The sequence below is a fragment of the Lotus japonicus genome, chromosome 4 (assembly GCF_012489685.1).
Source record: "Lotus japonicus ecotype B-129 chromosome 4, LjGifu_v1.2".
NCBI lineage: Eukaryota > Viridiplantae > Streptophyta > Magnoliopsida > Fabales > Fabaceae > Lotus > Lotus japonicus.
Window position 1 is genome coordinate 10,878,858 of NC_080044.1, and position 26,904 is coordinate 10,905,761.

General features: G+C 35.8%; 2 protein-coding genes across 3 annotated transcripts; one reads left to right on the plus strand and one right to left on the minus strand.

Annotated features, from left to right (window-relative positions):
- On the plus strand, positions 1-4,250 carry LOC130710891 (DNA-directed RNA polymerases II, IV and V subunit 3-like). The gene is made up of 3 exons (XM_057560278.1): positions 1-566; positions 1,092-1,329; positions 3,726-4,250. Exons 1-3 carry the CDS (start codon positions 121-123, stop codon positions 3,996-3,998), a joined length of 957 nt encoding a protein of 318 aa, XP_057416261.1. The 5' UTR covers positions 1-120; the 3' UTR covers positions 3,999-4,250.
- Positions 4,251-5,355: 1,105 nt separating this feature from the next.
- Positions 5,356-25,164, minus strand: LOC130714745 (protein NAP1). Of its 2 annotated transcripts, XM_057564688.1 has the most exons (24): positions 24,992-25,163; positions 24,117-24,556; positions 23,954-24,028; positions 21,624-21,704; positions 21,114-21,194; positions 20,898-20,980; positions 20,316-20,400; positions 19,459-19,584; positions 19,251-19,358; positions 18,327-18,371; positions 18,106-18,248; positions 16,242-16,374; positions 14,821-14,931; positions 14,508-14,586; positions 12,584-12,777; positions 12,113-12,258; positions 11,166-11,247; positions 10,901-11,011; positions 9,321-9,446; positions 9,118-9,257; positions 8,934-9,030; positions 6,941-7,932; positions 6,471-6,680; positions 5,356-6,286 (listed from the first exon to the last, which is right to left on the minus strand). In XM_057564688.1, the coding sequence occupies exons 2-24, from the start codon at positions 24,537-24,539 to the stop codon at positions 5,806-5,808; spliced, it is 4,152 nt and encodes a 1,383-aa protein (XP_057420671.1). In that variant the 5' UTR covers positions 24,540-24,556; positions 24,992-25,163; the 3' UTR covers positions 5,356-5,805. The 2 variants fall into 2 exon arrangements, with proteins under 2 accessions (XP_057420671.1, XP_057420670.1); XM_057564687.1 differs by having other exon boundaries at positions 18,106-18,371; positions 24,992-25,164.
- Positions 25,165-26,904: the final 1,740 nt, after the last annotated feature.

A 26,904-nucleotide genomic window follows, 5' to 3' on the forward strand; every position in this document is an offset into this window, starting at 1 on the left:
CTGATGGCACAAGCATTGGGGGGTTTTGAGAAGGGTTTTAAATAACCCTCCATAATTTCCCTTCTTCTCATTCACTCTTTGCTCCGTCGTTCCACAGTAGCAGACACTGAGAAAGAAACGATGGAGGGTGTTTCCTACGCGCGCATGCCGCGAGTGAAAATCCGAGAACTCAAGGACGACATGGCGAGGTTCGAGCTTCGCGACACCGACGCCAGCATCGCCAACGCGCTGCGGCGCGTGATGATATCGGAGGTGCCGACGATAGCCATCGACCTGGTGGAAATCGAGGTGAACTCGTCGGTGCTCAACGACGAGTTCATCGCTCACAGGCTCGGCTTGATTCCGCTCACCAGCGAGCGAGCCATGGCCATGCGATTCTCACGTGACTGCGACGCTTGTGACGGTGATGGACAGTGCGAGTTTTGCTCCGTCGAGTTTCATCTTAGGGTTAAGTGCATGACTGATGAGACGCTTGATGTTACCAGCAAGGATCTCTATAGTTCTGATCACACCGTTGTCCCTGTTGATTTCTCTCCTGATACTTCTTCTGATTCCGCTGTGAACAAGTGATTCATCTGGCTCTTTGCTTGTGTGTTTTTCCTTTTTATACCTTGATTTCAACTGGGTATTTTGTTTTTTCAAATGGGTGTTCTTTGATTTCAACTGGGTATTTGGTTTTTTCAACTGGGTATTTGTTTTTTTCAAATGGGTTTTCTTATTTTTCAACTGGGTATTTGGTTTTTTCAAATGGGTCTTCATGGATTTCAACTGGGTATTTGGGTTTTTCAAATAGGTCTTCTTCGTTTTCAACTAGGTATTTGTTGTTTTTATGTCCTACATTTTCAGTTGGGTATTTTTCTAATCTTGCTCTTGTATAATTGTTGTTTTACTTAGTGCTATGGCTGTATAAATTTTGATTTTGAGCAAGATGATTTTGGAAGTGAAAACTATTTGTTAGTTTCATAAATGGGCTTTGTTCGTATTCAACTTGGTGTTCTTCAGCATTTTGCTGTTTTTCTTTGGTGCTGTGACAATTTAGACTTATGGTTTAATAGGAGCATGCATTTGATATGGGTTTGTGTTCAATATAGGGGGATTATAATTGTCAAGCTGAGGAGAGGACAAGAGCTGAGGCTGAGAGCAATAGCTAGGAAGGGCATTGGCAAAGATCATGCCAAATGGTCGCCTGCAGCAACTGTTTCCTTCATGTATGAACCAGAAATTCACATCAATGATGATTTAATGGAGACATTGACACTTAAGGAGAAAAAAGAATGGGTTGAAAGTTGTCCTACCCATGTGTTTGACATTGATGCAAACACGCAAAAGGTTCGGTTTTTCTCATTTGTTTTCTTATGATTTTGGTTATGGGCTTTTCACTGATTTCATCATTAATGCTAGTTTTACTGTTATCTGATACTTAAGCTCTTTGATTCTTGAATCCTCCTAACAATTACCTTGCATGTCTTCTGCCTTTGGTGCTTATTATTTCTGAACAAATTTGTGATTTTATGCTATGTCTAAACATTTTATAGTATACATTTTGTACCATCTTTATGTTTTGGTTGAAGTAGAAGGAAAGTATAATTTAAGATATCTCTTGTTATCTTTTTGCAATCAATGACTCATTGTGGACTGGTAGACTTCTAGACTCTAGTCCTTTTGAAGTAGGAAGGAAATCATTATCCTGCCTCAGATTGTGGATTGTGCAGATTGCTTGGGGTTAGCTGTGCAACATCATAATATTGCGAGATGCCGTGCTGTTGTCAAGTTTTGGACACCACTAAGTTTGCTAGTTGGGCTGCGCATCCCGACTCCATAAAAACTTATTTATGCATATCGAAACCCTTTAAACCCAATGTCCCTCTCCAGTGTAGCCTCTATTTCCATGTCCATCAAAGTCCAACCCTTCTGAGTGGTGCTATACTCTGGCTTAGTGTACTTCTGTTCATCTTAGATGATTCAATCGATTTTGGTGGTGTTGCCTGGGTCTTCTTTAAGGTGCAACTGAGTGGTGGAATTGTGGGTTGATGGTTGTTTCAATAGTGACTTATGACTCTTTTTTCATTCTGTAGAAGCACCCAAAATGTTTTGGCTGTTTTTCGTAGGTGTTGAAGAAAATATTGTTTCTTAAGTTATGTAAATTATAACTTCAATGAATTTGTGACTTTTGCATAAAATTTTATTTGGAATTTAGTTAAATGTTAGTAAAGGGGAGCCTTGGTATAACAGTTAGAGTCGTTTCCACGTGACTAGGTGTTCAGAGGTTCAATTTGTGGAATCTTCCTCTTGCAAATGCAAGGTAAGGCTGCCTATGGGTCTAACTCTTCCCTAGGCTATGCCATAATGGAAGCTTTAGGCAGTAAGCACCTAGTTGCTTTTCTTTAGGTAACATTAGGTGGTGATTTATTACTATTATTAATTATTATTATTATTATTATTATTTTAGTTGTTGATGTTGTTGGTGGTCGTGTCGTTGTTGTTGTTATTGTTAGATCCTCCAATCTGCTATCTTTCATCCCCCTCCTAATCCTAGGTAGGAACTTGATTTTGACAACCTTGGACTTTTAAGTGCATGGTGCTTCTTTCAAGCAAAATAAATTTTACGTGTTAATAATCTTTTCAAGATTGGTTTTCAATTGTTTATTGAAACTACATGTAATATAGGCTTCCAGAATCACATAGAGAAAGCACATGCAGTAACGAAGAAACAATTATTCTCCATATTTTCTTGAACCTGCGTGTAAAATATTATATTTATTTCCCAGGGTGCAAGCATTAGTGTGCTAACTTCCTGCAAGATTTCTGATCTATCTTAAGAGAAAGAATGTTGTTCAAATATACATAGCCTTAGTGCCTATTCATCCCTTGAACATTATGCCTTCTGTCACTAATATTTTGGAGTCGGAGAAAGTTTTTTTACGTAGTTTCCATCACTTCCAAACTAAGGGGTCATGTAAAAGAAAAATTCTCCTTTGAATTTGAAAATTCAGGGGTAAAATGAGCAACTTCTATGTCGTTCTAGGTTTTCACGACTTGTACTTGATCCCATAAATGTCTTTAAATGTAAGATATAACATCTTAAGTGTAGAATGTGCATAAAGTAAAACATTACAAGAATGAATGTGATAGATTTGCTGTATCTAGACTGGTAAGGTCCTAAGCTAGCAATTTCTAGATGAGTCTTAGGCTGCAAAGAAATTTACAATGAAAAAGACATAGTATCAGGATTTATGATCCTGCTCATGATGGTTGCTGTAGCATGTCTGGGAGCATTATATGTGGAAGATATTGATTCTCTTTTCTGCTTAAGCAACACTTATAAAGAGTTATTGAAATTGTTGATATGATATCTGATCCATCTGGCTGATTTTGTCAACTCCTTAATCCTGAACATACTTTGTCTTTTGTGAACTGTTGATATGGAATGAAAAATTATAATTCTAGCAACACTCACTTCAACACTCATTGATTGGTTGGAATTAATGTTTAGTCCACTACACAAATTTAGTGTGGCTCGCATAAATTTCAACCAATTGTTGAGTGTTGAAAAAAGTGTTAAAGTGAGTGTTGTTACTTGTTTGCACTCCTCATGGTACTTAATACCTGATATCAGGTTCCGTTTGATTTGTTATTATGAATCGTTCCTTCGTGTAATTATGTGTTGTTGAGCGAAAATGTTAAACTTTGACCATTTATCGTTCTAAGCTTTAACCATTTATCAGGTATATGTTCATGAAGCTGAAAATTACTCGTATGATGATGAGGTGATTAAGAAAGCTGAAGCTATGGGCAAGCCCGGGCTTGTAGAAATCACTGCAAAGCAGGATAGCTTCATCTTTATAGTTGAAACTACCGGAGCAGTTAAAGCTTCTCAATTAGTGCTAAATGCCATTGAAATTCTCAAGCAGAAGCTGGATGCCGTGCGGCTATCTGAAGATACGGTGGAGGCTGATGATCAATTTGGTGAGCTAGGTGCACATATGCGAGGAGGATGATCCAGTTAATTAGAAGGATTTAACTTTTTGTTTCACTGAACTTGTTTGTGTGACATGTTGTCTTTAACTGAGTAGCTGCAACATTTGTGTACTCTTTGAGCCAAAGATGCTAATTACTGTTACTACTTGAGAGATTGACTCAGATTATGTCATTCGGCTCGTCTGAAACCAAGGGCTAGCATGTGGTGTTTTTTGAATTGTAATTACAATTTTATCATTCCTGCATCATTTTAAAGACAAAAGTTAGGAACATATTTTCTATCACTATTTTTAATTAAATTCACATAGTTTTACACTTTTACTTAATGGAGAATGACACCTATCAAATAGGAAGTGGTTCTAAAAGGAGCGGAATGGATTTGCTGCTAGTATTTTCTTTTGATTTACAGTCCATGATGCCGAGAATTTATGTTGCAATTTGCTTCTTGTCTTCCTACGCCATCTCTTATAGTCCTCAGCGGGGCCTCCGATCAGTACCTCCAACTCTCTTCTAGTCCTCAGCGGTGCCTCCGATCAGTACCTCCAACTCTTCAACCCGCTGATGAGATTTAACGCATCCACATCTTCAACCCGCCAACTCTCTTCTAGTCCTCAGCGGTGCCTCCGATCAGTACCTCCAACTCTTCAACCCGCTGATGAGATTTAACGCATCCACATCTTCAACCCTCGGGGCATTGAGTTGCTTGCATACTCCACTCCAGCACACAAATGTTGGGAAGAAGAGACTTTTTTTGGTCCACCACAAATAAGTTTACTCTAATTAAGGCTATAAGGTAAAACTTTGAGGTCCAAAATTGGACTTTTTGAAAAAGGACCACATTAGGTGGCACCTATAATGAATATGGTGTTTTAATCCTGACTTAGGGTTTCCCGGCCCACTATCTAGAGCCCAGAGCCCCTTGTGCTATGCATTGTTGTTGTCCTATTGATTATGAAACTACCATACAAAATAAAGTTTTTAGAGGGTGTCTTAGATTTATTTTTATATCTCACGTTATTCTTTATCACATAATTTTTAGACTAATTTTTTTAATATAGATTGTAATGTAAAATAAATAAATAAAAAGTTTGCAAAACTACAAAATAAATCAAGTAGCAGCTTCTCCCATAAACGAAAAAAAAAACACATCTGCATTATCAAAAATCTTTAAAAAAAATTATACCTGTTTTGGAAAATAAAAAGTTGAAAGAGGACGTGCTAACAAAGTAGTAACTTTCTGGCTTTGCAATCTTAAACAGGTGGTGCTATAATGTATTTCTTATAAGCAAATATGATTACTAAACAGTTGATAAATTCAGAACGCCTCTTCCTGCATAGTACATACTACGTGAAACTTTTCGCTAAATGAGCAGGGGATAAAAAAATGCAAACTTGGTTCTTACATATATGGCATTGATTTAAGGTGCATTTGGATGAACATCTTAATTAAGCACTAATAATAATCAATGCTTGAGTAAATGCTTTGGAGAACTGGAGAAGCTTATTGAAATAAGCTCAAAATAGGTTATAGGAAGGCATAAACGCTTATCCATAACCTATTCTGAGCAGCTTATGAAATAAACTCAAAACAGCTTATAGACAAGTCATAAGCTATTTACACAAACTCTTGCAGAAAGGCTCAAACTATAAGATAAACTCTTCCGAAAAAGGGGCCTTAAACTATCTAGGTGACTACAAAAGGACCCTTCAGTGTCATATACATATTGCTAATATCTGTGGGAACCTGCTGAATGATTTATGGTTATGAACAACTTATCACTAACAAGAGATGAATAATTTACCAGCTCATGATGGGTATTTCAATCACTACTTATATGCTAATGGACCAGATCTAGATACTGCAAATCTAGGAAGTGGACTAGGCCCAGTACTCCCAGAAGTTGAGCCTTCAACAGATTTGACCCTGTTACGGCTTGCACTATAATCCAATGGCCCGGAACGACGAGTGTTTCTTATGCTGCCAATATCAGCATCATAGAGGTGCTCCTGACTATGTGATGATGAGCCGCCTTTGAAGTATCCGGAATCATTGCCATAATACGGTGGTGTGGAGTCTCCACGAGGATGCCTCAGCCCAGGAGAAGCATGCGCTAGCAGTATAGCTGGTGAATGACGCGGTGATGCATTCAGCATTGCCAATGGAGTGGATGGAGTGTCTGCATAGTATTGGCTGTATATTGAACGGAGAATGGCGTAGGGAACATGGGTTTCCAGTGAGCTTCGTGGAAGGTATGGTGAAATCTCACAAAGCTGGTCTAGGAAGATGAGCTGGGCAACAAGATGAGCTCTGCACATAAATCCAAACATAACGCATCTTAGAGGAATCAACAAAGTGAAAGGGAAAAAAAGTTTATGTGGAGCCACAGATGAAATTCTGCCATAATATATGGCAGCATTATCCTACCTAATTAATATGAGTGTATATAGTAAACAACCATTTGTGATTTAAGCAAAAATCATATGTATTTTACCTTTGTGTTTCACTCCAAGAATCCAGTATGATCTCTGCAGAGAATTTCACGAATAACTGCAGCGTGGACTTGATACTTGCTTCAGCTGACGTATGACTTGCTAATTCAGGATCCATTCCCTCGGCATGCCCATTTGTTAAAGATTGTCGATGCTGATATTCACGTTCCAATCTGACAAACTCACTTCCGGCAATTACTGCAGAAATGCACCTGCCCGGAAGTATTACATTGTTAGTGAGACAAATGGTGTCAAAAATAAATTTACACGATGGCATCAAAACACTACATAAATGAATAATTTCCAGCTCAATCACCGCATAATTACTAGATAGGAGTTAATCCAATGACATGGGGCCAAATTATAAGCATGCAAACAAAAACTTCAAATCATTGTAAAGTATTAAGTTAAGCTCCACAGTGTTTACAGATACTTAACATTAGTAATTTCAGCTGAAAGATAACAAACTGACCTTGCCAAGCAATGGATATTGTTACTAAAACCCTCTGTGTCAACATTAAATGCTGTTGTGGACCAAATATTAGATGTCATGAACGTGGCAAATAAGTAAGGTAACAAGCTCCATGACCCATCACTTGCACCACCAACTTCCTCTAAAATTGATCTTACCCAAATTGAATCATGATCACTTACAACACCTGCAGTATTTGCTACTGATCTCATTCTCCTGATCTCTTCCTTTTCTGGTACTCCATCAGGTAGATGCTTAACCATCCCAGCTAGCAGTGAATGTATCAAGGGAGCGCCTTCTTCAAGTATGGCACCAGAAGCCTCAGCTAGTAGCCTATCAAAAGCCAGGGCTAGGCCAGCTTGAACACAAAAGCCAATCACAGTTTCCAGATCAACTATTTGCCTCATAGACGCTTCTCTTTCAATTCTATCACCAGCATGCAAACTGGTAACAACTGCTTCTAGCACATCACGATTTGATCGCAATGTGGTGTCAATGCAATTTAAAAGAGCAGCTGTATGTTCTTTTAGCATTCTGTCTAGCCGGTCTACTCCATAGCCACCAAAAATACGTACAAAGGCCTGCAGTTCTCTGAGATCAGTGACTGATTCTGCAAAATATCCACCAACAGGCCTTGTACTCCTGAAGCATTTATGAATTGGAACAAACAATATTCCAGCACCTGATACATCCTTGATTATGTTTTCAATATACCAATTGCATACAGATTCAGTGGCCGATCCTGTATGCTGGTCTGTTGGCTTCTCAAACAAGTGTAGAGAAGAAACTGGCCCTGAAAAGGCTTCTGAAAGCAGTACTTCACGAATACCCTGAGTGATGTCCATGCTGATGTGCTGCTCAGCAAGATGCATAATGCTAACATGCCTCTGAATCAGTGATTCCAGAACAGAGGGCCGCTGAAGATCATTATCAGTTTTCAGAACACCAAGCAATCTTCTTCTGAAATTGCCAAGAATGCATTCTCTCATGTACTGCACAAATAGCTTGAGGTGTTAAACAATTACAAGAACTAGTGTCAGATTTGAATTCCTAGGTTGATTCATTACTTGAGCTACAAGAACTAGTGTCAGATTTGAATTCTCTAAAATGAGTGATGCACTTTAGCAATAAAGAACAGCATTGATAACAATCAACGAGAAAATCATTAACTAGGAATGTATAACATAAAAACATCTACATAAGAGATCATAGATATCTATCTGTATATCTACTCCTTTGATTTCTTATCAGCAAATTGTATATGCATTTTGGCTTTCCAAATTCATTCCTTCAATCATTATTATTATAGAGTGACAAATCCAAGTAATTACATAGTTATTATTATCATCATCTGGATACGGTTTTACAGGTAAGATTTTATCAGCTTGCAAGTTATTATTATTACATTGTATGTTGTGATGTGGGGGTCATGTGAATCTATTATCCAAGAGTTGACAGAACATATGAGGCATTCATGGAAGAAGGGATACCTGAGAGGGCTAGGGAGCAAGGTTCAAATTCTTACATGATGGGGGCAGAATGACAGCAGTGAAGTGGGAGTCACCAAGGTACTAGAAGGCAAATGGTATCTTGCTCCACCTTGACGGGGAGTTTTCAGATTTTATAATGATTTTATTTAGATTTGATCTTATCTTAGTTTCCTTAGTTAGCAGATCTTAATCCCTAAACCTTTTATCAACTTAGTAATTAAATAGAGTACAAAATATGACTGGAATGCACAGAAAATATTCATTATTCATATTCAACTAAAGCAACCAAGACATCTATTTACTACTTCAATTTATTTAATTGGAACTATACCATGCTACAACACATCCCCAGGAGGACAAGTACCCATCAAATCACAGGTCTCTTACTAGGAAACTCTATGCCACTGATACTCTGATTAGTATATCTAGACTGTTCTCAATAGATAAGTAAACATCATAAAGAGGAAAAGATAAGAGGAAGAAAAAGAAAATCAATCCCAAACCTCTCTCAGAACGAAGACATGATTTAAAACACAAATAGGCTCCATATCATTTAAAACTGAGCACAAATTGGTCAACCTCTGCATTGCAGCTTCTAACCTGTCAATAGTAAGAGCTGAAATATTAAGAGCCATAGTTATGTGGTCACACATTTACATCTAGCATGGAATTATTATTATGACATACATTTTGATAGAATTATTATTTTCAGGATAACTTTCATGGCCAGGTAAGGGAACACCAGCAGTCCCTTTTGGAGATTTATATGATGGAATGGCAACTCTTGATGCATAATTCAGATGTGAAGCCGCTTGCTCTGGAAAAAGCTGATGAAATCTGAAAGTTAGTTTTTCAGAAATGAAGTAAACTTGTTAACTAAAAGTATTTACCTGATTCTCTAGGGCGCCAAATCCTCCTTCAGAGTCAAGAATATTTATTAATCCTTCCAATCCTCCCATGATGGACTCAATCAGAGATTCAACGTAGAGAACAGCATCCCTGCCAATTTTTGTAACCTACTTGCAACAAAAAATACATTGACCACCTATATTCAAATTTCCCATATCTTGCTATCTCATGCACGTATGATCAATCAGGCAGTAGTGAAAGGAAGTTTATGCAATCTTTAAGTCAATATGAGGTTTTATTTTTCTAAAAGGTAGTGCCATTCTTTATACTCTGGACCAATGATGTGACGAGAATTTTGGATTTCCAATGACATCAGAACACACTGACCATGTAATCTAAAACAGAACATTTCAGGATTCAATATCATCGAAATTGAAGACATAAAAACATATTTCTAGATGCAAAAGTTAAATAAAGCCTCTCAAATTTGAACCATCCATTTTCAAACAGATCCATGTATACCATTAGCTCTATCTGGTAAAGAATGGGCACGTTGAAATATATCGCATACAGGTACCACACGGTAAGCGTTGGGTATGTGTGGGTACTTACCAGAATAAAATTTAAAATATATATATATATATATATATAATGGGTACTCCTTGGGGACTTGAGTTTTTTCGAGCCCTCTTAGATTTCACATAAAAAATACAGGCTCTAGCCTCCCGCAGCAGCCGCTTGTCTGTCCACCAATACTCGGTCGCTGATTCCTCTGCCTTGTGACTGCAGTCCGGTGTCCGCCGTTCACAGAAGTGTCTCCTTCACAGCAGCAGCTTCCATGCGACTCAAGATGCCCTAAGCTCTTCCTCCACCACTCATAGCCACGACGCCCTGTCATCTGCTGCTTATACCACTCCCACCGATCTGCCCAGTCATCCACCACTTGCAATTCATGGTTACTTGCTTGCTGTGTATTGTCTCCTTCAAGATTGTTTTGTTCCTTTCTTCACAGCTTGTGGTTCCAGGCTTATTTTTCTGATTTTAGTTTGTCAATTTGTTGTTTAGAATCTTTAGATTTTTGTTCTAATTTTTGTTGTTCAGGTAGCATACATAGGTGTTGTCAATGACTTTGGGTTTCTAATTTCTTTACATTCTAATTAGAAGAAGAATGTTTTGGGGGGGGGGGAGGATTACGTGGGTATCAATGGCTTTGTATACAACTCCATAAATAACTTCAGCCATTAAGTACCATACAAAAATTATCGAGTAAAAAGAAGATCTCGGGTCTAGTGTACCCGTACCTTTTTTTTTTTAAATCCCATATCCCTTACCTTACCGTCCGTATCTGTACCATACTCGTATCTGTGCATCCTAGATTCTATCTATTTTTCTAATAAAATGATTCTTCGCTTTCAATAAATAAAAAATATTAACATAAATGAAAGATGGCAATCAAAATTTTGCAGATCAACTCTTCATCATAGAAGCAAAACAAAGCAGCCCCACAATAAAAAAGAAAGCATTGGATAGCTCCATCACAATGAGCAGTTAATGGTTTCAGAACTTTGGTCAATACTCGACAATTCATAGAATAAAACAGCTTGGACAGATTTGTTCTTACCTCTTCTGGAACAATGGGAGATGAACACTCCGGAAAACTACTAGCAATCCCAAGCCAAGCACAGCAATGTTGAGGACGTCCTTCTGGACCAAACATTGTGTTTCTAAAAACCTATTATAGTAACATAGTTTGGCATTTAAAATGAAAAACAATGACAACTAGAATTGAGAATTTAAACAATAAGCCTACAGTCACAGCACAAAATTAGCCATCATTCTAGAGAAATAAGCAAATGAATTAGCTGATAATGAATCAGGAAACTCACTGCCGTGAGATGCTGGTGGTAAAAGTAGAGCTTCCTAAGACTGCCATGCTTTGAAAGTACGGATTCCAATTCATCAACACATCTGCATCAAAACATGATACCATATCTCGTTAGTTTCTAATTTTTTTCAGTACATTTCAGTACAATCAAAACATGATACCATCTCTCTCTCTCTCTCTCTCTCTCTCTCTCTCTCTCTTTTAAAAAAAGAGAGAGAGAGAAAAGAAAAAATTGTCAGGCAGCACTAACTCAATTTTTAAGCTCGGGTAAATGTTTTTAAGACGCACATTACATGTGAGTAACACAACACAAATCATAAGCCCAAAACATAATACGGCATTAGGGCGCACAAGTAGTAATATATATCAAATAACTTCATAAATGAGAATACAAGACTTGTAAGACATCTTTCTGCGCAGCAAAAGGATAGGGACCAGTCTTTATAGATATCTGACAAACTAACATCTTAAGAGATCATAGGTTTAACAAACAAGTAGGCTAAAATCAACTCAATCAAATATAAGGTAGAAAGAATGAAATTTCCGGCAAACATCTAGCATAATTCAATCCTTACAAAATTAAGTTCATCTGCGTGAAGATTTACACTCCCTTGATAGGTTAGTTTCCTATTTAGCAGGTCTGAAGATAAATCAATGGACCCTTAAACAAGGAAATAGATTGATAAATGGAAAGCACTGGGCACAAAAAGACAACGCAGCCCTGCGGATTGGCAAGACAGGTGTGCTGGTAAGTCCTTTTCTCCCTTATATCTTAAACTTTTGTTTGAAATGGAAAAGGGATGGGGAGCGGGGGAAGTGCAAACCAGTTTAAAGAGGGATTAATATGAACATCCCGTGCTATTTCCTTCTAAAAACAAAAATCTCAGCCTCAACTTGAAGATCAACATTGGATTATTGAATTACTCAAGAGTATCAGAATAGCAATACCTGGACCAATTGTACGCAGAATTCCCCTCTGATAACAAGCCTTCTTTGCCAGTGGAAACTGTAGCTTTCTCCAAGTGCCTAATGTTTATAGATGAACGGGAAGATGTGACTATCAATAAAATTGAAAGCCAATCCTTGCGAAAATCCTGAAATTACGGTTAGCATGTGTTGAGTGTACTCAATCATTAGATTGCTAATAACTATGAAAGACTAAAGATAGAAGGATGGGCAGATAAACTACAAACTAAGGTTCTGACCCTAAAAGAGCTATAATGAACATACAATCTTTGCATGCCTCAGAAACTCGCATGACTTCACTATTTTATAAGAAAAATGATAAGCACATGCAATATTGAATGAGATAACTTCCACGAAAGTTATCAGAGTTCATAATGAACTGTAATATTCAAAAGGGATACATTTTACAAGTTCAAGATCTTAGAAAACAGCCTGTGTGCATGTCCCACGTACCGAAAGATCGCAAGTGATAGCAGATACATTTTCACCCTGTGGTTTTGGAAGGTTTTCAAGGTGGTGGACGATTTGCTGAAGAAGTCCTTTCAAAAAAGCATCTATATCAAGAGCCACCATTCCAGGGGTACCCAGTAAAAACCGAATTCTTCCAGCACAGGATGAAAGATACGACAATGAGTAACCTCGGATTGCTGCAATAAAATGAAACTGTGTTCAACATCCAAAATATCCACGAAAAACTAATAAAAGGAGACAGGAACACTATTGTAGCATAGTAATTAAAATCGCATGACTCACAAATTCGAATCTTACAGTTCGATACAGATAAGCAAGCCAATGATTAATATGGTGCGATGAACCACAAATGACTCGAAATCGTGCGATTCATACATCAATCAGTGCGACTCATATCACAGATAAGAATTGCATGATTCAACAATTTGAAATTTCTTATTTCTTGTAGCTTTTCTTTCACCAATTCTCATCAAATAAAAGTCAACCACCACCTCTACCACTAGAGTCTTTTCCCACTTGATGGACTTAGCTAATAATGTAAAATAAATACACCTTGTTTAGCTATTTTATTGCTCTGCTTTAGTTCTTCTAGAATACGAGCCTCACACAAACACTCAATCACTTGCTCACATAGGGACTTTCAGACAATGACTTGCTCACTCTATTCGTAACTTATTTGGCTATACTTTTGCTCTATTTTCATTTTGACTTGTGATATTATAGTATTATACAAACTTAGATTTTGATTTTTCGGCTTCTTAAATTGTTTTATGAAATCCTAATATAAGCTTACTACATCATTTATATGATATATTTTAACAATTTTTATAATACTTCTGAATCCTACAATTCAATACGATTCATGATTCAAAATTAACTTGACAATTCACAATTTCAATCGCGATTTGATAATTGTCTAGTGTAGTACTTAACTCTTGCAAATAAAGCAAACAAATCATCGACTATAATTAGAATTAAAAAAAAAGTATGTTGTAAGATATACAATATAAAACTATTCATGTGTACTCTTCAGCCAACAGCTTAAGCTATTGAGATAGTTAGTTCATCATGACATGGTATCGAAGTCTACGATTCAAGCCTAAGGGGCCCTTGCATTCGGTAGCATGTTACAAATATAATATAAATAAAACCACTTAAATGTCTTCACCTAACAACTTAAGCTATTGGGATAGATTGTTCATCATGACGCATCACGCATGCATTAATTTGAAGCACAGATCATTATTAGTGATAGTCAAGCTCTCAGGAATTTGTTTTCATCAATTTCATCTGTTTCATATTCCACAGCTCCAAAACCAGTGATTTCTCCTGATGTTTATCATTAGAACTATGAGTATTGACAAGTAGCCAAAGGCTCCACAAGAGATCATAGCGGTTTTTTACAATCTTACAACATTAAATGATATGCACCACAAGTGGTGGGTATGAGAGTTCTGTTTTAAAAAAATAGAAGAACTTTAGTTATACTGAATCGGTGTGCGGGGCACGTTAGAACAGCCTTTCTTGGTTCATTGTATAGATTTTGGTAAAATCAAGGAGGCCAAAAGCTTAAAACATTATTTTAGAATATAGATGCAATGCAACCCTTTTGTCCACCAGGTTAGAGCAGAATACAAACATCTTTAATGGTGCCCCCAGCCTCTTAGTAAAAAACTAAAAATCAATACACAATTTCAAATTAAAAATTCAGAATAAGGAAATTGAAGTGTATAATTTAAGGAATATATGAGAGGCTCTAGCACCTTGAAAGTAAAATTTATATTGCTTTCAATGAATATTTCACTGAAGGAAGCATTTTAGCATTATTTGACAAAAATTAAAAATATTATTTAATAGCTTATTCCCTCACCATGGGAGAAATTATTATACATAAAGTCAATCAAACCTGCAATGTATTTGCGCACCAAGCAACATAAATGGTCCATTCCATCTAACAGAAATCCAATGGTTGGATCATTTGGATCCTGCAAAAAATCGTGAAATTTATAGTCAGGTAAACTGCCTTAACATACACAATACAATAAAAGGAAATCAGAAAACACATAATCAGAGTTTTTCACATAATGACAGATCTCTGCCAATAAAAAGTGGTATAATAGTAAATAGTTTCAGTAAGCCATAATTCAATCATTTGTTTACAAAGGAGCATTGATTAGGGAATAAAAAGCCAATGATAGAATAATGAAATAAATGCATACTATGTCCACTGGTACCACACGAGTAGTTTTAGACTTTGACGATGCAACTCCTACATGTTGGAAAAACCAGATCACTTCACATTGCGCTAAAGCCAAGGCAGAAAACACCATCTGCAGAAAACATACCAGTCCTCTCATCAAGATTTTATTTTGAAGAAGTTGAAGAAACATGAAAATATAAAAAAAGAATAAAAAAATACAGAACCGATTCCAAAGCAATAAAGTAAGTATAGTACTAAGCTCAAATTCCCAAGAAAGAGAAACATAATTGGAATATTGGATATACCATAATGAGCCAACAGTGAAGTTTAGGACTGTACATGAAGCTTATAAGCTTCACTAACTAACTGTAACATCTAAGTACACCAATGTATTCTTTTCAACAAGCAAAAGGAGGACCGTAAATAAACGGCAATGTTTGCAAATTATTTGGCCTCAGTGCAGTTTGATTCGTTTCTCACATGCATGAGCTAGAGCATAATCATTAGCTTGTGCATGTTTCAAACAGATTGGTTAAGAACAAAGGAAGACCTTTCTTCACATGTTATTTAGTACTATAGTATACATATTTCTTTATAAGATATGCGGATTGTTCATTTTTTGTTTCAAATAAATCATTGCTGACATGTATTATAGTAAAGAGAGGATCAGAGTCATTTTGAATGAGGCGAACTTTTATGTTTATTTACGCTTCTCAACACATGCTGGACTTCAACAAACTATAAACTAACAAAATATAAGAATAAAAGGTGTGCTCTTCATCACTAGTAAATTGAGACTTTACTTAAAGAAGATAATATAATAGGAATGCTAACTTTTTCTGAAGTTTACCTTAGGACCATAAGGGTGTGTTTGGTTCAATGGAGGGGAGGAGAGGGGAGGGATTTTAATATTTATCATGTTTGGTTCATAGGAGGGGAGAGGAGGGGAAATAACTCAAAAAGCAGTAACAATGATAAGGTATGAACAGAAGGAAAACTATCATCATCATCAGACAACAAACAGAAGTTTCAAAAGCAAATTGCAAACTGAAATCACATAATTATGACAACAAGAACATGCTAATGAAAATAGAAAATTATAAAAAATAAGGGAAGGAACATATTGTAAAATATTATTTAGGAACAATTAACCAACTAGTCAATTAAATACATAAGTGGTGACTCATTAACCGCCCTTGGAACAATATTCCCAAATTGTGTAATCACTTATTCTTAAACTATTCTCTGGAGTTCATTTCTTGTCATTTTTCCAAAGAATTAAATTCTCTTAATGATATGAAACCCCAAAAGAGAAGTAATAACATGCACTTGTGTATAAATGAACGTAGAACATATATACATGAAAAGATAACAGAAGTTTAAGCAATAAATGTCACGCACGCCAATTTTTAAGTATCAAAATGCCAAAAGAAAAGACACCTGGATGTTAGGGGCCAGTAGACTGGGCTGATCAGTAAAAAACAGCACCATTCTCCCAATCTCTTGTTTCAGTAAAATTCTCCTTTCACGATGTATGGCATCACAAGATAATATTGCTTGCTCATGCACTTCACTGAAAATTCAATCATGTTGTGACTATCACAGTCAATTGTAATAATACCATTAACATTTGTTCAAAGTAAAATGTACAAGGAAGACCAAAGGACCAGATATGATGAATGAGAATGAAAAATCAATAACCAAGTTTTTTCCCATTAGCTGAGTTCAGCTCAGCTAGATGTATCAATCAGTGTGTTAATGCCCAGTTGTGCACAAAGTTCAAAGATAAACTGTTTACCTCTAAATATCTCTTCATTGTTTGATCTATAACTTTTCTTAGTCTTCCTCTAACTCTAATTATTGAACTATCCCCCATTAGGTCAACTCTCCTTACCGGTGCTTCTACGAGTCAAATCCATACATGTCCAGAGTCAAGCCAGCTAAAACGAGACTGTACCATCCATCTTTTATGGGTGTTTTAGAATATAAAAAAATAAAAATCTCGTAATATCATGATCATACCTTGGATGGGAGTATCTTACATTATCTTGATCACATCTCAAAGTAATTTAAGATAAGTTTGATATTAGCCTTTAGGATTATTTCCTTACTTCCTTAATTTTCTTATTTAATTAGGAATATAAGTCTTAATTAGTTTCCCTATTTGACTAGAATTAAAGGTCTTCCGACTAAGGTAAGTGTTTTGTTGTTTATAAAATTACACTCAATATATTATATCAATATTCTTTGGATTCCTTTTACTATTTCTATACTAAAAGACCAAACACTATAATTTCATCATGGTATCTAAGCGGTATCATCCTCTGAGACCTCACCTATCACCATTCTGATGTTGAGTTCCCCAACGTTTGAAACTCTGTTTGTACTAATGGCATTCTTTCCCCAACAAGCAACATAGATGATCCTTAATAACCTAACTTTTTTAGTACTTTTGTTCTTATCCCTGTATTTTGGGGTTCCAACTGCTAACAGTGCTGCTGACCCGCAGTATGTTGTCACTTGTCACCACTAAACTAAACCCTAAAATTTCATCTAGGAGCTACCTCAATTTTCTCTCTAATGATTGTGTTCTCGATTCTACCTCGTTTAGTGTAACCATTCATTCAGCATAACATTTTCATTGCTACGACACTGAGTGAACTTTCTTGTTGGTGCCTTACCACCTAACACTAAGTCACATACAACAATTCATGTCTTATAGCTGTGTCGTTAGACTTTCCTATAAGCTTAAGTGGAACTTTTCTGCCACAAATCACACCGAAAGGTTTTCCCAATTACATCCCTCTTACTTGAATTCTAGAATTAACACCTTCCACGTCCTCATCATATTTTGTATGATAGACCTAACATACTTTGTGCCCACACTGAGCAACATCCCACAGAAATAATAAACAGTCAAACTCCATAAAGAACCTAGAAAATCACTGAACCCTATACAATAAAAATTCCATAATGCCAAATCAAACACTTCCTTACCCTAAAAAACACACTGAAAACTTAAAAATGGTACACCACATCATACTATTATACAAACCAGTTACCAAATGGGTTGTAGCTAGTAGCGATACTATAGTATATAATTTTCTATAAATAATCAAGCCATGTCCAGTACCTGAACAGGAATTCAGAAGTACTAATGTAAATTGATTAAGCCATTTAGATTTCAGTCACAAAACCACTGAAAATTGCAAATTGATTAATCATGTACAAGTCACTATATTTGACTATTTTGGCCTCACTCGTTCTCTCTGTACATATATTTAAACAGGAATTCTGAATATACCTTATCATTTTCTCAACCTGCTTCGCAACATTATATTCCAAATCCGCTTCTTTTTGCTTAGTACGCCCAGATTTTGCCATCTTCTTGGATTCTAATATCCGAGGCAGAACGTACAACTGGTAATCCTCATGCAAAAGTATGTACTGTATGTTTATGATTAGAAATTTATCAACTACTGCAATTAAAAGACACTGTTCCAAAACAAATAGAAAAAACTGTACCTCATCTCTGAATAATGTGAGGACTAGATTCTCCTTCAATACAACCTGAAATTCCATCAGCAAACAGAAATTAGGAAGTAAACTCAGCATAATAACCAATCCACATAGTTTCAATCTAATACACTGTTTTAATCGTCACAACGTTGAATGACTAGTGTGAAAGAGTATCATTTTATCTGAAGTGAAAGAACAACGCAAGTTTCAATGCTCAAATTAAACCACTTGGTAAAGGTATCGCAGAAATCAAGAACAAAATTTTACACTGTTTCTTTCTCGAATACTGATATGCATCAACCTCCATACCCCTTGAAAGGCTTACCCAAGCCATTGTCTTAAAGCCAAGCTCAGTTTTTCCATAGCATTCTCATCAAACAAGCTTCTGCCTTAGCAGCACTATTTTTAACTTATACTGTTTCTAAGAATTATGTTAATATTAAAATAATTCTTTAACTTGAAGCTCAGAATATGTTTCTTCCTCAAAAAGATATCCCCCTTGTGAAGCTCATATTTCATATTTTCCTTCTCATCTTCTTTTATGGTGCAATTTTCTGTTTCTTTGTCTTGCATATATAATTATACTGACATACACCCCAAGAAAAGAAAGATAAATAATCCCCACTGGTGTATTCACACTTCAGGATCATCAGTACCTGCATAAGGAATAGGACCACACATAGGCCCTTTCTCTGTATTTTTATCTTCCACTAGTACTACTGTACATGGTTGGCATACTGCTTTATGGTTTATATATTTCAGAGAATATGCTATGCAACATTCAATTCTTGTTTCAATAATTATATTAATATTTTTGGGTTTTCCCTGAGCAAATGCAAACAATTGTAGTACACTCCATATATGGAAAATTCAAATAGAAACTTTTTTAATATGTAGATGATTACAGTTATACAAGCATGGATTATATACCAAAGCAATATCAATGCTAGTGACACGACGCAGCTCATCAGGGCAGACAAGATACCCAAATAACACCCATTCTCGATATGCAGTTACATTTGCTAGATCTTGTGCTCTCTGCAGCGTTTGGTGACGAAAAGAAAATCAGTATAGTTATAGTACACAGCTATCTATTCAAGAAGTCAATATCAACATGGTTCAAAAAAATGAACGTTACCAGCGGATGAGCAGAATTAGTGAGTATATCTGGATACCGAGGGTGATATGGACTTAAAAACCCCTCATTTCTAAGTTTCCTAGTGTCTGTTGATAGAAATATTATAGGGCCTACAGCTTCTAGTACCTGAAAGAAACCTTGAATGACAATATATTAAAAAGCTTTCAAATACAAGCATTCACCTATAATGGAAATTAACTAAGAAATGTATTCATTAATTTTAGACATATATAATATAAAAAACATCTGTGCTTGACCTAACAGTTTAAACTTGAGATAATTAGTATATGGTTAGGTATCAAAGCTTCTATGATCAAGTGGTCTAGTCACTCTTTGCTACCCCCATTCTTCAAATAAGAAGCTGAATTTTAACACTTCAAAGCCCAAAGGACTCGCATGTAAGGATCCCATTAGGCTTATAATATAAAAAATATTCTTGTATCTTGGCCTAATAGCTGTAACTTTCGGATAATTGATTCTGGCAATCACAGACGAGGATATCACGTGTAGCATAAAAAACAGAGATAAATTTTCAATATTCTTTTGCTGCATTAGAAGACATTTTTATTCATTGAAAACATTATTAACTGGTTTTGTCAGTTTATCTTGGACAAAAATCATAATGCACCTGGAAGAAGAAGTTATTCTAATGTCAGTTTTTAATTAACAACTGAACACTCTAGGTCTAGGTTTTAACTTTTGAAAAGCTACAAATATGAAGGCTATACCAACTCATGAAAAGACAGAATCCTGAAGAAAAAGAATTAGTTAGACAACTAGAAAACGTCCTCATTATCTTTAAATATGTATTTAACTATTATTTGTATCAAAGTTATACTTAAAAGGATAATATTAACCTCTCCAATACGAGGGCTCACAAAATTTAGGTCTTCCTGTAGGCCTTTTAGAGGTGGATCATAAGAATCAATGAACTGAACCAAGCTGTAAAGCAGAGAAAGAAACATGTAAGGATTGAAATAATGAATATTTGTTTTCTAAAAAGTAAATAAAAAAATTAACTGATAATCGTAAGGTAAAAATCATATATCAGAAAAAGACTTTAGCATTAAAATAGGCATAAAATTCATTTTTCACCAAACTGTATCAATTTTCATCCCTTAGGGATTTATTATGCCAATTTAATCTTTCGAAACTCAACTCCTCAACAATCCCATCCATTAATTATTTATTTTGGGCTGGGCTTCAGTAACATTACTCATAAGCCATGTATGCATAAATGGACAAGCAAAATGTCTCCTCAGAATTTGTTTGAGATATGTTTTATGCAAATATCTTAATATATTTTCTGGATATAGAAAGTCTTTTTACAAAGAAACTAGATTATACAACATGTTATGCCTGTAAGTGTATGAACACATGTACACCTCTCAATTATTACCAGAAACAAACAAAGACTTAAACTTATCAGAATATCCTACCGATGATAAAAATCACAGTCCCGCTCATTTCTTGACATTACATGTAGAAGGTTATATGTCTGTAGCAACATCTTTCTCGGCATCTGCTAAGAATGCATTGTTCTGGAAATAATTACACTCATATATGGTTCAACAAAAAAATAACTCAGCAACAAAAAAAATACATTTTCAAAATTGAAAATAAAGTTAAGAAAATCAGAGAGGAAGTTAACTTGCCTTCTCGGAAAACAGGTTAACCCGCACAAAGGAGCAAAAGAGATCCATAAATGCATGTAGTATGAGAGAATTCTGATGGGGCTGCAAAACACTGTTCCTAGTTATTTGAGATATACAAGAAAGGTAACCTAATTATTTAATAGTTGATTCAAGTTTGAAGACATATATTAAAATTATTTCACTAAAGTGAATAACTCCAGATGAACAGATAAAAATGGGAAAGAGACAATTCACAAAACCCCATTTCTTATTTTATATTGACATGACACGTTTGTATTTTCAGAAACATTCATAAAGTTGAATGTTTTTCAGGAAATTTTTTATGGAACTACCCACTTCATCATCTTATTAGCCACTAAACATGAGTGGCTACAGTTGAAAGCCACAAAACTTGAGACTCAAGTGAAGGAGGTTAGGCACTCATATATGTTATATGTACAAACCAGTTTCAAGATCCTTGTAACATCAAAGCAATTCGCATTGTATGAAAGCAACAATATTGAGACTCACCAACAACGTAATTACTGTACTACTAAGATCCAATATAAGTCGCAGGGCTTGTTCACGGAATACCATCAAGTCAAGAAGCAGCTGGTGCAAACACAAGAATCATTACCATGTGAGTTCAGGTAACATGCAGCTAAATCGAAAATCTTAAAGATATGGCATAAACAAGCAAGTTTAGATGACATAAATGCACCAATAGAGACCATTTTATTGATCAAGATCATATAATACAAAGATAGAAGAACCTATAAATAATCCATGTAATTAAGGTCAATCAAAGTTGTTAGCAGGAGAATACAGACAGGTATCTTTTTATGAAACTCATGTTTTACTGATGACATTTGCTTCACTCACATAAAAGGGTACATTACACAGAAGATAAACTATAGAAGTTTCAAATAAAATAACTGCAAAGCATAAAGGTAAAATGGACCATTTTTCAATCAACTTATGCTGTTCTCCTCATGAATAAGTAAGTTGTCTTCATATACATAAAACACCAGAGATCTAGATCCTAGCTTGGTTTACTAGAAACCTCTAAAGTTAGAATTGGGGGCATTGTGTTAATTATTATTTATATCGTACTATACTAGGTACTGATCGAATAAACCTAGGCTGGGCTTCTATTGATTGTACTAAATTTGTAACTTAACAAGATTATTAGTTGAGATTGGGGATAAGTTCAGCACTACGTATCAAGACTATTCAGACTTTCTTTGGATAAAACTACAAGTAAGAATTAGAGAGAAGCAAAAGAAAAGTACAAGTGAAGGATCGGGTATCCTTTCTTCAAATCAAAAGATGACAAAGAAATAACAAGAACCCTCATAGTGCACCAAGCTTGTCAAATCTCACTCCATGCCGAAGATGACAACTCCTTTGAAACAGCCATGGGGTACATGGTTCTCAGTAAAAACAGAAAATTATGCAGAAAACACCAAAAATCTGGATTGTGGTAGTGTTACTACAGAAAACAATGCATATTCTTTCTAAAATATATACAGGAATTCGGATAGGAGATGAACAGAAACTGACTTTATTCAAGAATAGAAATGAAACTACAAGGGTTACTAGTATTTGAGAGACTAGCGCTCCCCTTAAATGTCCTTAATTACTGGACTGTGCAGGCCCTTCATAATCATTGGGTCCGCCCAGGAGGCAATTTAGTCCGCAAAGACGCCATTATAGACTCAAGCGGAGATTGAAGCCAGACGTGATGGACCCTTCATAATCATTGCGTCCCGCCCAGGAGGCGATTTAGTCCGCAAAGATGCCATGAGAAGCTTAGGCGAGGCATCCTCCCTCAAAATGGCTATGGTTGTGGCGAGCTGGAAGCTCCTGATGGCGAGCTGGGTAGCGAGAGTCTTTCAGCAGGCGAACTACATGGAGACCAGTTGAAGTCTTTCAGCGTTAACCAGTGTGGATACTTAGGCGATTTACTTACTAGGACGAAATTAGGCATTACGAGTGTTGAGTATTACGAGTCCCAAAAGTCCACTAGATGCAGGTTTAGGGTTTAGACCTATCCACTATAAAAGGGAAAGGCTTATCTTGTAAAGGGATTGGATTCTGATCATACCAAAAGCGGCTAGGTTATTACAAAGCTCTACGTCCGTTAGTGTTTTGGATCTAGACCGTTCTTATTGCTCACTAGACGTGAGCAATTATAACTCAGATACCCTCTTTTTACTCTTCCTCCTATTTATAGCCTATGACCTCTCACTCTCGAATCATCGCCCTAATTAACTTATAATATAAAAAGATATAATATATTGATCATGAATTTAAGGTAATTTAGATTATTCTTTAGGATTGGTTTCTTTATGCTAAGGTCTCACATTAACTAGAGATATAGCCAAACTAGTCCTTACAAAGGGTAGAATCATCCTCATCGCTGAGCTTATTTTTGGAATAAAGTTAGACCAGGGTCTAGCTGTTCAGGCTGGGAAAGCTAGGTCTTCATGCGCGCAAGCCATAGATTTGTTCTTGGTGTAGTGTCAACCACTCTTGTCTCTATTGGAATAATGCTTTCGTCTTCCGATAGAGTAGATAATGCACAAGTCCATCCAACCATACAATGAAATTTTATTTCTACTGAGAAGAAATGTTGCAATAAGAATAAAAATCTAGAGCGTGTGATCATAGAGAATTTGACACTATATCATGATCAAACTAACATAAAAGTTTTAAGTCGTAGGATGAAGTCACATGAATGGTTCTTCTATATCTAACATGAGGGCATGCAGTTGGAATTGAAAACTGAAAAACCTTCAATTAACTGCTTGCAGTTTATGAATGGGGAATAAATGGAAGAACCAGTATAGAAGTAGCACCTGCACCCATGGTTCCAAGCTCTGTAAATGAAGTTCTGCATGATCTTGCATCGAGTCCCAAGCAATCTTATCTATCTGCATTCGTTTTCTTCCAAAATATTAAAAACCACAGAGACCTTAATTAACATTGAAAATGTAAAGCATATCAGACATCACTTCTTACGCGTTCAATCTGCAACTTGCTGGAGTGTTCTGGAAATTTCTTCGACAGCAACACGCAGACTCTAGGATGGTTAGGGAACACACCGGCTTTCCAAAACCCGTCCGAAAACACATGATTAACAGGATCCGGATAATCCAAAAGCTGATTTAACCTATACATCTTAGCCATAAGACCCTCAGCAACTTCAGTGAGCTGGACAACCCACTGCATGTTAAGACCCTTGCCGGACTGCGACGACGGTGTGTTTCCCTGAGACTGTCCATCATGAAACAAATTCCTGGAGCTGGTAGACGACACTGGAGAGGACACATCAGGTCCAAGGTAGTCCGCCCATCGCGACGGACCATCCAACTCCCTCGATCTCGCCGCGGTAGGTGACAGCGACGAATCCTGGTTTATTAACTTTTGCCTTGACCTTGCCATGAACTTATAATAAGCCTCTACACATCAAATAAATTTTCCAGAAATCAAACTCATGACCAACACCAATTAACTTGTCTCACTTCACAATGCCATTATATATCACATTTCATATCCAATTCCAAGTTCAATTCCATTACCAAAACAAAAACTACCTAAAATGCTGTTCAATTGTAAACCTAAAAAGCAAAAACAGTGAGTTTCATTCAAGCATGAAAAACCTAAATTCTATTTCTGGTCCCTTGTGTGATAACGGTGAAAAAGGTTAGCGGACGAATTACCAAAAACAGCAAGTGTGAAATGAAGAAGGAATCAGACATTGTTGATCTAACAAAGAAAATCAGCACAACAAAAAGCAAATGCAATTTCATTTCATTTCATTGAAGAGAGTCAAAATCGAATTGAAGTTGAAATGGATTTTGCACATTTTCTAGAGAGAGAGAGAGAGAGCTTACAGTTGCAGTAGAGAGAGAGAGAGAGAGAGAGAGAGAGAGAGAGAGAGAGAGAAGGTGGAAGCAGAGAGTGTCAGATCTGAGAGTGGGTGCTTCGTGTTTATGGTTATTACTGCAGGGAGTGAATGAATGTGCGGGAGGGAAGGAGGTGCATATTTTCAGCGAAGATATTATTAATTATTAATGTGAGCACTTACTTAGTTAACACTGGCTTTGTTTGTAGGAGTAATAATTAGTAGTTAGATTTTACTTTAATTAAATATGGAAGAAGACAGATCAGAGTCGTAATGTTAATGCTTATGTTGGCATTTGTTTTCAATTTCAATTTATAGTTCTGAAGCCTATTTCTTCGCTTTTACTTCTACACGACGTGCCTATGTGTCCCTATCCTCGCTCTGTCACATACTTTTCTGTATACCACTATATCTACGTACGTCGGTATTAACTTTTATTTTATTAAATTGAACAAATAAGTCAATTTGATACTCGATCAACTGTCATATTATATTTAGCATCTGATGTCAATTTTAATATTTTTAACTCTAAAAATTACTCACTTTTATTCTCGTACAATTGTTACGTTTAGAAAAGAAATAGAAAAGGGAGAAAGAAGATGAGTAGAAAGAAAAAATATGAGACATAGAGTAGATTTTGAAGATTGTTTATTATGATAGAAAGATAATAGAAATGAAAGAGAAAGAATGAGGTAGATGAGAGAGAAAAGATATTTTTATATACAACTTACATAATTCCGACTGTTTGAATGTATAATTGTTTGTGGCGGTTTAGCACCGCCACTTTACATAATAGAAAAAAAGGCACACTCAAAAGTTTCTTTACAATTTGCGAAGACTAAAAAATGTAAATTGGGTCACCTTCAAACTTCATCTCGTCTACATTAAAAAGCAACCAAATAAGAGGTGTTGAGGTCCTCTCAATTCTTTCTCTCACCTGAATCTCTCTTCAAAATTGGTTCAACCAAACAAAGTGGTAACAACCTTCATTTCCCAAAACATTACTTTTACATACTATTCACAAACATACTTATTCTTTTAAACTTAACTAATTATATCAAACTTAATTTTACCCAATTTCAAAACAAAGAACCCTAAATATATATATATATATATATATATATAATTTCATAAAATATCTGTATTTTAGGTATATTTAATAATAATATTTAAGTAAATACGAGTATTGTAGGGATTAAAAAACTCTATTGTTTTATAGACTCCATAATTAGGTTGCATAGACCTCATAAATGTATCATCCCATATCAACGAGGCCATGATGACTAAAAAGAGATTAATAACCACGCCATTGGTGACAGCCACTGTACGAGGTATAGATAGTATATTTGGTGGGTCATAAAACTGCTGTACTAAAAATATTTAATTAGCAATTAATTCATTAATTAACCATCTTGTTTGTTTAATACTTAATGCTTATGCAGGTAACTGAATGCTATTATTGCAATAGTTGATCCCCATCGTATTAAACCATATATGGAAAATGGAAAGGTGTAGTGGGTGGAGGCATTTGTAGAACAATAATGATGTAGGGTCACACAATGTGTATTTTTTTAGTACATAAATCTAAGTAAAAATCATTGCATATATTGCCTAGTGCCTAGTGGGAATATAGTGAGTGGGCAAAATGAAACTTTGAAGCCAAGTGCTGTATCTTTGAAGCATTATTTTCTGCCCCTGATTAACAGGCTTGGCTTGGACATCAAGCTACCATCATTCATTGATGGTTTAAATATTAAGTGTTTAATCTATATTAGTTATTCAATGAAGAATAGTTGAGAAGTGAAGGTTTATCAACTATGGAGGGTTGTATTATTTAATGTGCTGACACTGAAACGATATTTTAATACAACTCTCCTACAGGCTATAAGAATACATAGTTAA

What these genes read in the sequence shown, in the direction of transcription:
- LOC130710891 (XM_057560278.1), top strand. Translation starts at nt 121, where the DNA reads ATGGAGGGTGTTTCCTACGCGCGCATGCCGCGAGTGAAAATCCGAGAA. An exon ending in TCTGATTCCGCTGTGAACAA is followed by an intron (nt 567 to 1,091) that starts GTGATTCATCTG and finishes TGTTCAATATAG; the next exon opens with GGGGATTATAATTGTCAAGC. An exon ending in TTGATGCAAACACGCAAAAG is followed by an intron (nt 1,330 to 3,725) that starts GTTCGGTTTTTC and finishes ACCATTTATCAG; the next exon opens with GTATATGTTCATGAAGCTGA.
- LOC130714745 (XM_057564687.1), bottom strand. Translation starts at nt 24,539, where the DNA reads ATGGCAAGGTCAAGGCAAAAGTTAATAAACCAGGATTCGTCGCTGTCA. An exon ending in ACCACCAGCATCTCACGGCA is followed by an intron (nt 11,012 to 11,165) that starts GTGAGTTTCCTG and finishes TTACTATAATAG; the next exon opens with GTTTTTAGAAACACAATGTT. An exon ending in TTGGCGCCCTAGAGAATCAG is followed by an intron (nt 9,258 to 9,320) that starts GTAAATACTTTT and finishes AGATTTCATCAG; the next exon opens with CTTTTTCCAGAGCAAGCGGC.